Source organism: Mytilus californianus, unplaced genomic scaffold (assembly GCF_021869535.1).
Source record: "Mytilus californianus isolate M0D057914Y unplaced genomic scaffold, xbMytCali1.0.p SCAF_1, whole genome shotgun sequence".
Classification (NCBI taxonomy): domain Eukaryota; kingdom Metazoa; phylum Mollusca; class Bivalvia; order Mytilida; family Mytilidae; genus Mytilus; species Mytilus californianus.
The window spans coordinates 122,733,927-122,745,198 of NW_026262581.1; the positions used below are offsets into that span (position 1 = coordinate 122,733,927).

At 31.1% G+C, this 11,272-nt stretch overlaps 1 protein-coding gene across 1 annotated transcript; it reads right to left on the reverse strand.

Annotated features, from left to right (window-relative positions):
• Window positions 1–1,521: 1,521 nt before the first annotated feature.
• On the reverse strand, window positions 1,522–11,240 carry LOC127712620 (armadillo repeat-containing protein 1-like). Its single transcript, XM_052219177.1, has 9 exons — window positions 11,170–11,240; window positions 9,311–9,390; window positions 8,139–8,213; window positions 7,122–7,213; window positions 6,637–6,750; window positions 4,434–4,515; window positions 3,871–3,987; window positions 2,818–2,892; window positions 1,522–2,167 (listed from the first exon to the last, which is right to left on the reverse strand). The coding sequence occupies exons 1-9, from the start codon at window positions 11,186–11,188 to the stop codon at window positions 1,973–1,975; spliced, it is 849 nt and encodes a 282-aa protein (XP_052075137.1). The 5' UTR covers window positions 11,189–11,240; the 3' UTR covers window positions 1,522–1,972.
• Between the last annotated feature and the right edge of the window lie 32 nt (window positions 11,241–11,272).

Sequence of the window (11,272 nt, forward strand, 5' to 3'; positions counted from 1 at the left end):
CTGTATATTGTAACTAACATGATCCCAGTGGATTTGAGTTTCTATTTTTACCAACATGAAGAACTATTAAAAACAAAAATAGTGGAATGCCAAAAATACACATTCATCCAAGAACTGAGTTAATCTAAAAGTGCATTTCTGAAGAACAATAGATGCAAATAATGTAAAAAAAAACCCTGGGAATAGTATACTAACTAGTTAATATATCAAGCCTTAGAACTCATGACCCAAACAAATTTTTTACAGTGTGGACCCCCCCCACCTCCCCTTTTTGCTTCTGTTTTGTACATGGAGCATGAGAAGATGGATTAAGGTGTACGGAATAAAATTTAAAAAAAATAATGCACTGTCAATACTGGGGACTCTGTTTAACAACAAAACATTGTGATTCTTGAGCCAGTATTGGGATGTCAAAGATACCTGTCTATGTAAGTATGGGGATGTCAAAGATACCTGTCTATGTAAGTAAACATACCAATACACGCTTGCTTAGTAGCTTAGTATTGAATTCATTATTTTTTAATTTTTATATTGGATAAAGCACAAGATTAGAGAACAAAATACACGTTTACAAGATATCTTAAAAATGATAGATATACTTGTTTTAAGGGGAGACAACACTGTAAACATCCTTTTTTGCAGGAGAACATACCCTGAAGCCAGACATTTTCAAAAGACTAGGTAAAAACCTATGAAAGTCATACAGTTTTGAATATCTGGAATATGTTTGTATCATGCCTACATTGGTTTACACAGGACCTGATTTCAGGTTTTTTATGTTGAGATGGGGCAATTTTTGTTTTCATCTTCTATAGGTAGAACTGTTTTTATTATGTTAAAAAATTATACTTTATTTTTATTTCATTATAAACTTTAGAAAATTTTGATTCCAGTAATATCAAGTTTTAAATAAATAATAAACAATACCACTACTAAGGGGTAACTTATACATGGTCCCTAAAATTATGACACCAGGAATAAACCGGTAAATTAAACCCTCATAATCACCTGAAAACCAAACAAAAAACAATCAAAATTTTTAGGTAACTAGTTATGGGGTTTAACTCTTGATCAGTAATTGTCAAAATCAAACTTGACCTGTATCTATCATCAATAATATTGTGTTCAAATTTCAAAAGATTTGGTCATGTGGTATTTTAATTATCATCCTGAAACCAAATAAAAATACCAATTTTTAAAGTAACTAAGGACATAACTCTTGAACGGTTAATGTCAAAACTATGAAAATTAAATTTTTTAAAGCATTTTATGGTTCATGACATTGTGTTTAAATTTCCTAAGATTTGGTTATGTGGTACTTTAACAATCATATGAAAACCAAACCTTTGACAGACAGACAGACTAAATGACGGATGTTAGCACCACTATATTCCCCTCATCTTTAAGGGGGTATAATAACCAGAGAAACCTTCTTACAAATGCAAAATTTAAGTATCAATTAAACAACAAATGTGTTTCTATAAAATATTTTTGGTAATCAGAAACAATGAAAAGTAAGCATGTCAATGTACAAAGTAAATTTATTCATTTTGTACAATTAAAACAAATAAAACAATTAAAATAATTCATCAAACTATAATAAGAGTAAAGAAACAGAAAAAAAGAAATGAAGAGTAAGAAAGTAACAGTAAAACAGCAAAAGAAAACAAAAGGTGACTAATAAATTTTAAATTAGTAATAAACCTGTACTTTCATCTTTCATTCTTATTTTCATCTCATATGATTAAGCAGGGTTTACAGTAAACTTCTGTAAAACATGTACATTTATGATTGAATAGGTTTTTGATAGTGACATACATAAATCTATATTGAAACACATCTGTCATCTTTTAATTAATATACACTAGCATTTCTTGCACCTATTCCAGATATAAAATCAGTCAAGACTTCTATTTCCTACTCATTGTTCTTATACTGCTGCCCTGTTGAGATTGTTCAAATTATACAAAATTCACCAGTAAAATGAATTTGTTATGAAAGTTGCAGCAGAACTAAGCCAACCACCTTCCCTTTTGTTATCAGCTTTATTTCTTGCTAGAGGTTTAGTGTGAGCTTTTGGACTGTCTACATCCTCTGGTAGATAATCTGGCAATGTTGTATTCTCCTTGTCCACGTCTCTCATGTTGGAACCAAATGCTATAAGTTTCTGTAAAAAAATATTGTATACACTTAAAAAATATGATTATAACAACATTATAAGTAACAAGATACTGACAAAGGGTATGAAGATTGATACTGTAAAATCTTTATATAGGCATAAAAAACTCTACCGAAAAACACAAAATTTTACATATAAGGAAATCCATTTTTTTGGAGGGTAGATAAAACTTGCCACGTAGATAATTCAGCATTTTACACTTTTATCCTACCTTCTAAACAATAGCCGAGAATTGCCAAAAAAGTTAAAAATTTAACAAGAGAGAGAAAGATTTTCTAAATGAATGCAAATATGGCTCTGAGTTTCATAAACAGAAATGAGACAGTATTGGGTTTTAAGGAGTTAAAGAAGAGAAACATCAAAATAAAGATATGATAAAAAAAATTAACAATCCAGAACATATCCTCTAGAAAATACAGAAAGGAAACATAAGGCTTTAATTTTTAGGCAATAAAATAAGAAGCATCAAGATTTAAACAGATCCTTAATTTGTCTGTATAAACTGAATAATAAAATTTAAAACAGCTCTATCGAAATTTTTAATCAGTTTTGAATGTAAAATGTGTAAATTTCATTGTTAACAAAATATACATAGACCAACTTTCATATAAATTTAATAATAATATTGAGTACAGTACCTCCTCTCCATTTTCATCTCTAACCACTTGTTGGGCTGTCATGGTTTGTGACTTTGCTACAGCTTGGGCTAAAGTCTGGAAACAGAAATTTACACTAGCTTTATAATACTCTATATAAAAAGTCAGTCTTAAAAATGTCTAACTCAAAAACACATGTTTCTTATTAGACAAAAGGAAAAGGCACTTTTAATTTAACCCTCCCATGCATAAAATTTTAAGTAATAATTTTATATAAGTACTATTGCTATCTGTCTAAAATAACCACCACCCATCAAATTTTAGTGAAAGTGCTATCCAAACCCCCCCCCCCCCCCCCACCCCAATTAAATTAATGCTGGAAAAGCCCTTATTATTTCTACTTATTGTAGAAATTTTTAAATAAATATAGTTTTAATGTCATTTTGACCCTATAATTATACCATCTCTTTTGCGTTCTTAGTTAAAAAAGATACTTGCATGAAGTATTGATAATTATAATATACTGATTTAAATCAAAATGAATTTGAACAAGTTATGTTATTCTTACATTTAAAGTCTATTTTAACAAGTAAGAATAAATATTAATCTACAAATTTAAATTTAGTTTTTCAAAATTATGGTCAATATAGGAGGGATCTAATTTCAATAGATTATTCTATAGATACAGTGTAAAATGTATTAGATTTCTTTAACAACAAAGTCATCATTCTTCAGATGCAGATTATACATTCTCAGTACTATTAATGAATAAAATTGTAAGTAAAAGTTATGTCTTGTCTGCATGTTAGCAGACAAACTATTTGTTGGACTATTTCATGCATTATTTGCATTGCTATAAGTGGACATGACTTAAAAGTATGTCTTACAATTGAACACCAAACAATGAAAATTAATTTCAGTATGACTTAGGAGACCACCTCTTAATTTTCTTGAAATTCTTTGAAAAACTGATGCAACAGTAGGCAAAATAATAATAGTTGACCAAAAGTACTTCTTAATAACTACATTTTTATGGTAAAGAATTATGATTGATGATATTTGGATGTCAGTTTGTACTTCATTTTGAAATCCTACCTCTGGTTTGACATCTTGTTTTGTTCTCATTATACATCTCTTCTGATTTAGGTCAAAGGTTATACTAACAACTCCTTTAACATGCAGTAGCAATCTCATTACAACATCTTTGTCATTCTGAAAGACAAATATTTTGTAAATTGTTTAAGATTTCTTTTAAATCTTGATAAAAGGCAACATCTTAATTTTTAGTAGTTTGGTTGCCTCCCTTTTAGCTAGGTCACTTTATAGCAAATTATTCCCTATTAACCCTGACATATTGTGATCTGATGATTCACTGAATTGCAACAAGCAACCTTGACAAAAAGTCCTCATTATCTCATTTTTCACTGCTAACAAATAAACAACTTTGACTACAAGTCTTATCATATGTCGATCCACTTTATGTAACACAAGCATCCTTGATAACTTGTCTCTTTATTTAATATCTAGATGTCCTTTTGGGTTAATAGTTTCATTGAGTTGCTGTCACATTGATGTATAGCCCTTATCTCCTTTAATTCATAAAGGAATATAACACCGTTTAACTTGACCACTTGATAAAGTTTTAACCCCTTACTTACCTTGACTACAAGTCCTCGTATCTGTAATATTATATGCTTTGTCCTGCCACCATTTACACTTTTGTTTTTACTTGATCCTTGCCTGAAAAGATATATTATACATATATGTCGACATATTAGTTCTCACAGTTTTGTTCATGACTGATAGTTCATTGATATTTATTTTTGTTGTAATGAAATATAGATTGTATTCCAATATTAATTTGTTGAAAGTTTTAAGATAAAGGTTTTAACTACAAGTATCACATAAACTTGACATTATTAATGATAAATTAAAATGAAATCAAAGTTAAATATTATATGGACATGTACACTTTACAATCATTACATACACTAAATATGGTTAACCTATTGCTAAAAAAGTATCCGATTAAACAGACATGAACCATAAAAATGAGTTCAAAGTCAGATGAAATAAGTAAGACAAACATGTAAACCTAATAATCATTCAATATGCCAAATATACATTTTGTATTTTACCTTTTGCTAGTATCTGAGAAAAGGCCATTACCCATAAAACTAAACTTTGACCAGTGTTAGTTGAACCTCGCTAAATGGCATGCACATCTTACAATCATTTCATAAACCAAATTTTGTTGACCAATTACTTATAGTATACGAGATATGGACCTGACCACAAAAACTTAACCTTGATCACAGTTCCATGAAATTAGGTCATGGCCATGTGAACCGTGTTTGACAGACATGTAGACCTTGCAAGGATCTCAATACCCATAAGTGAGAAATTCATACGATAAAGAAAAACATACAGTTTTTAAGCAGTCACTGAAACATGAAAATGAGGTCAAGGACAATGGAGAAGACAACTTAAGATTATACAAGAAATGAAGTATCCAGGTCTTCTTCCTTCTTAAATATAAAGCTTTATAAAAATATTTTACACCAGTGCTTAGCATCTTTATGTCTTACAGGCAGGACAAAAAGTGGCTTCCATTTAATTGCATCTTCTAATTCAGTAATCCTTCTATTTTCAAAAGAATGTACACAAACAATTATTTCCTGTCTTTTTAAAAAAAAATAAAAATATTGGTATAGGTCTTCAATTCCTATTAATTGACTAACTACATCTGAGCAGGAGTGCACAGGCTGAAATATCTTGCATATTTTTCTAATTACTTTGTATTCATTTATTTTCATGGATACAAATTTTCGTGTATTGAGGAAAACTTGTATTTTTGTGGATATTAGATTTCTTGGATTCGTTAAAGTCTGTGTAAATGCATTTAGAAAACGTGTACTTTGTTGAACATTTACAAATACCTACCAAATGTTATCATAAATCTACCAAATTTTATCATATACCTACCAAATGTTATCATAAACCTACCAAATGTTATCATAAACCTACCAAATGTTATCATATACCTACCAAATGTTATCTATCATATACCTACCAAATCCACCAAAACTGGTATCCCATAAATAATAATGAGTCCACAGTATGACCTAAGAAACTCCAGCGGCAAATTAATATTCTGGACGAGAACATGTTAATGTAACATGAATATTAACCCTCCTTTGTACTAGACCAAGATGCTGAGCCGGATTTTAAAGTGCTAGTTCATTCTGCAGGAAGACATGTCACCTTACCCGGACTCATTATTCGGACTCCGAGCTGACCAGTCTTTGCTCTTACTCCTTAATGCCGTGTGCTTAGCAGAGAAGCAGCAAATACCAATTTTAAAGTCTTTGGTTTGACCTGGCCGAGGTTCAAACCCATGACTTCCTGCAATTGAGGCAAACACGCTACCAAGAGACTACCAAGGCGGTCATTGACTATTGAACTATAATAAATGCCTTAGTAGTGTTTTGGAATTTTACCAACCTTGAAAGGGGAGGTTTTGATTTGATCACTTAAAGTTTCTTTGCAAGAAAGCATATTCCAACACTTTTCATTTACCTTTGGTTTAATTTATGAAAGGAAAGACCTCTCAATTCTCCAGGAACAAAATTTACCTAATTATTATTGTTAACAGTCAAAGTGAAATTGTTGAGACCAAAGAGTTTGATTCAGGAACCTGAAGAAAGTTTGATTTAAACAGCTTTCACTTTTTAGAGTAGATGCTGCAACAATTTTAACAATTTATCTCTTGTAGGAAAACAGATTAAGAAATGAACATCCTCTGTTTTAAAGAACCATCCATGATAGAAGGACAAAAAGACAGGACTTTTATCTTCTTACCTTGATTTAGTTCCTGATGAATTAAATGAATCTTTTAATGGTGCATGTTTCTCTGGTTTCTGTGTTAATAAATCATACAATCTTTCTGCAAGGTTAGCAATATTTTCATTTTCTCTACAAAAAAATTGATGAGGATAAAACAGAAGTGTTTTTAGTACAAACACTTATTATTCAAATTTAAGATTGCTTATAATTTTTTTACAACTCTGTATCCAATATGCTCTTCTAATCATACATAGACCTATAAATGAAATAGATGGATAGTACCTTCATGCTTATAAATCAAGACATACTTATTTCCTTTCATTTCCCCAATCCTGAAAACAACGGAACTTCCTTGAAACCTGAGATTTATGTCTTAAAAATAACATGAATCAACATAATCTGTTTTTTAATCATTTCAATAGGATCCAGTCACCTTCTCCTTTACATGACCTTCTAATGAACTATTAACCTTCATAACAATTGTTGCACAGTGAACTTACCTGTTTAGTAGGATCTCTACTTGTTCATTCAAACCAATAAATGTTGATAGTGTTGGTCTGTACTCTGACACTTCAGCCAGAAGGATTAATGTCTGCAATAACAAGTAGATAGTACGCTGAAAATCATTGCTACTGCATAATTTAAATTTTTTATATGTGCTGTGGATTCAGTTATTTTTATGGATATTCACTTATGAGGATTGAGGAAAAATTGTACATTCATTGATATTTGGGTTCATGGTTTTGCCAAAGTCTGCACACAAGATTATCCTATAGAAAATTGGTCTTTGTTCAACATTTTATTTGTGGTTTACCAAGGCCCACGAAATCCCAGAAATCATGTATCCAACGAATAACACCAAGTACATGAAATGAATAAAATAAGTTGTTATAACAGATAAAAGCATTCAACACATGTTCGGGACAAAAATTTACAAAATCATTTCTTTCCTCCTTTTTTAGAACATTATACATATCTTTTCGTTTGTTAAAAAAACTACATAATGTTAAAAAATACAATTTTTTGTATTGTAAAGTATGTGATATTATATTAAAATTGTTAGGCATATAACACATTTCCACTATCACTATATCTTGGTACTGTATAGTACAGTATTAACACTTGAGATTTTGGATTTTTTAAAGTGGGAAGCCCTAAATGTTATTGTGGAATAAACAGGATGTTTCATTGTAATCTATGTAAACAGTCATTATATGCAGTGGCCAGTCACTACATATAGTCACAGATGGTGTAGTACGATGCAGTCCGGTAAATCTGTCCACATAAGGCTTTGATCGTATGTATTTCTGCTTATGTACAAATTGTATCAAATTTAATATAAATCGATTCACTGACAAATCAATTTTGAGAAGTTTCTCATTTCCTAAAAAATATCAGATACCGGACACTACTGTATATCACTATCACCATAATCAGGCAAATTCTAATTACACTATGTCTGCACTTAGTTGATCTTAAAAAATATCCTTTAAATTGAACATTATATATGTTAATACCTCTAGAGCTGTTGTGACAATTTTTACATCAGGATTAGATAATACCACAACAAGTCCTCCTAAAAATGTTCCATCCTAAAAAATAAATTACATTGTTAGCATGATATTTAATAAAGGAAACAACATGTTATTATGTATAGCAAGAAACAGCAATTGAATTATCATCTTAAGGAAACCAATGCAGTAAGAAAGGTTCATCAACAGCATATAAAAGAAAATTAACATAAGGGCATATATATGATACAGTTTTACTGAAGAAAATTACATTTAAGTTTTTTTTTGCATTTTTCTCTCTCCTTTGGATGGATGAGTGGATAGATTGCTGTTTCAAATCCAGTGGCAAATGAAATGCATATTCAGAAAGAGAACATGATCATGTGATATGAATATAAACCCTGCTTTGAACTAGACTAAAACACTAGGCCAAATTTTTAAAAAGGCCAGTTCACATGGTAACAGTCCTCAGCAAGACATATCACCCTTCCCAGACATATTATTCTGACATCAAGTGGACCAGGCTTTGCTCCTACTCATATCACCAGGCTTCAGTTGGTTTTTAGAGACAATTTTTCTGATTTTACAAGAAAACTCAAAATATTCTCTGGGAGAAATAACCTTGCAACGATTTTGTGAACAATGTTTGCTTTATAAACAAAGATAAACCTTCACAAAAGAAAGGTATTTTTATGTATTTATCGTGATTCCTTTACATAGTAAATAAAATGAGATGTGGGGTATGCAATAAGACTGCAATGTCTAAATACTCTCAATGAGACCGCTACCTTTCGACAAAATTTAAAAAAAAATAAACCTACAGTACATAACATGTACAATGTATATTATAAACAATTTACTGATGATCTTCAAAAAGTGCTCAGAACAACTTTGCATGAGTCAAAATAAATTATCTAAGTCAGTAAATCATTGTTAATATTTGGAAAGCAGATTTCATTTTTACCGAATATTATTTCAGGTTGCCAGATAACATTTTTTATGAATCCTATATAAGATAGTACAATATCGGCTTACTTCCTCATGTGTATATCCTCATCATCTCCTAAGTTAGGCAGCAGGATAAGTAGAAACTTAACAATTAACATGAATTAGGTCAATCTTTATTCATCTCATCAATGAAATATAAAGAAATTAAATGTAAAATTTTCCAACCTTACCTTTACTATGAAACCTCTCTTCTTAGAATCACTTGCCATAGTCTTCAGGGAAGTCAATGCATCTGCAGACAAGGATTTATCTACAAATATTTAAAATTATGTCAATTTTATACACATCAATAAATATTATATAAATTCACTGACAATGTAAACTCACAAACAGGAGAAAAAGGTCTAAAAAAGAACTTCATTCGAGTTACTTTTATTGAAAGAGAATTTAATTAACCTATATTGCAAGAAAACGTACAACATGTACAATTAGGCTTTTCGACCAGGTGAGCTGAAAAAGGAGAAAAGAAAAGTGATTGTTGCAAATTCTCAAGTTAAGTGTAGCAGGTTCCCAAATAGAGTTTTAAGGTCTATACACAATCTTTCAATTAGTGCATTTTCCTGGAAAAATTTGTAGTCACAAAGCAAATATCTGTCTGTGAAAAATATGTTGTAGTTCACAAAAGCTTTGGTATATAAATAACAGAAATAAGAGCACATGTAGCTTACTGAATTTTGAAGGCCCATTTGAAGGCATTGGGCTTTTAGCCACAACTTCGGTGTTCTTCCAGCTGGTACCACTCAATAATAGTTCTAGGAAAAAGTGATTGCTTGTTAATTTCACTGTTTGTATCAATAGTTTTACGGCACTATTATAAACTTATAACTGTTTGTTTGTATATTCTGAACTCAATTGTTCACTTTATAGTCATGTAATTTAACTGTCGACCTAATTCGTCACTTTTTTTTTTCAGTAAGATAGTGTGGTGGATCAATCGCTTGGACCAGCCCCCAGCTATTTTGAAGAGGAATGTCAGTCTTAGCTCTCTCCTATGTTCCGGAGTGTCTGGAGTTCCAGATTACCCAGTAATCGAATAGTCCCTTCTTCTCTTGAGTTTATTTCTGCTGATGAAGCTGACACCCCTTTGTTGTATTCGTTCAGTCCATTTTTTTATGTGATCTTTCATGTAAGGGTCCTCAATTACAATCCATTGGTCCATACTTGAGTCAATCTCACAAGTGAAATGTAGGTGTTTTTCCTGCAAGATGATGAACACAGTCGTAAATTTCTACGGAGAAAGCCTAATGTTGGCCATGTTGCAGATATTATTATTGTGGGTGTTCCATTTTAAAAATCTTCTGAAATCATAATTCCAAGCAGAGACATATGTGTATATATGTCTCTGTTCCAAGGTACGTTTATTTTAGTACTGCTTGTCTAGTTTGAGAAGTATGATGCCCCACTTCTTCACCCATGATTCTAGATGTTTGAGGTCTTCTTGAAGTTTCAGGTGGTCTTCTTTTGATCTTATTGGCCAATTCAATAAACAGTCATTAGCCAAAAAAGGTGTACTTTTGATTCAACAACATCTTTTGATGCGATTCCCCCACATTTGATAGTTACCCCATGTCAACAGGGCTATGGTAAACCACAGGAATCGGAAATTCTATCAATAAAATTCTGTAAATAATAAAGTTGACTATCAATAGAGCTTCTTGCTTCTCTACGAGAAGCTCTATTGATAGTCGACTTTATTATTTACAGAACTTTATTGATAGAATTTCCGATTCCTGTGGGTAAACTGATCATAAAACCCAAGTACTGGGACTCTTACACTTAAGGGGACCTTGTACTTCAGGGTTAGGTTTTAGGGCTAGATCTATAATGTGCATCCAAGGGTTGGTATTAGCCTAATCTATTATTGTCATATTGATTAACTTTTAGGGTTAGGGTTAATTCGGTATCGCTATCAACCTGAGACTACTATAACACATTTGTTATAGAAGTCTCAGGATCAACTAAAGTAAATGCAGGACTATTACACAGTGAAATTTCATGCTAAAAATGTGTGGTTTAAATCAACACATACATCCTCGATTTTCTTGCATTTTCAAAAAATTCTTGGCTCAGCCTTTTTGTGTATCGTTTTTAATATTGAAATTCCCACGTATATTAGCTCTAATTTGATTGGC

Bases quoted from the DNA above. Each gene is read 5' to 3' on its own strand.
- LOC127712620 (XM_052219177.1), bottom strand. The intron at 7,214-8,138 runs GTATTAACATAT...TTGTTATTGCAG, and splicing joins TTGTCACAACAGCTCTAGAG to ACATTAATCCTTCTGGCTGA. The intron at 2,168-2,817 runs GTACTGTACTCA...ATTTTTTTACAG, and splicing joins GAGATGAAAATGGAGAGGAG to AAACTTATAGCATTTGGTTC.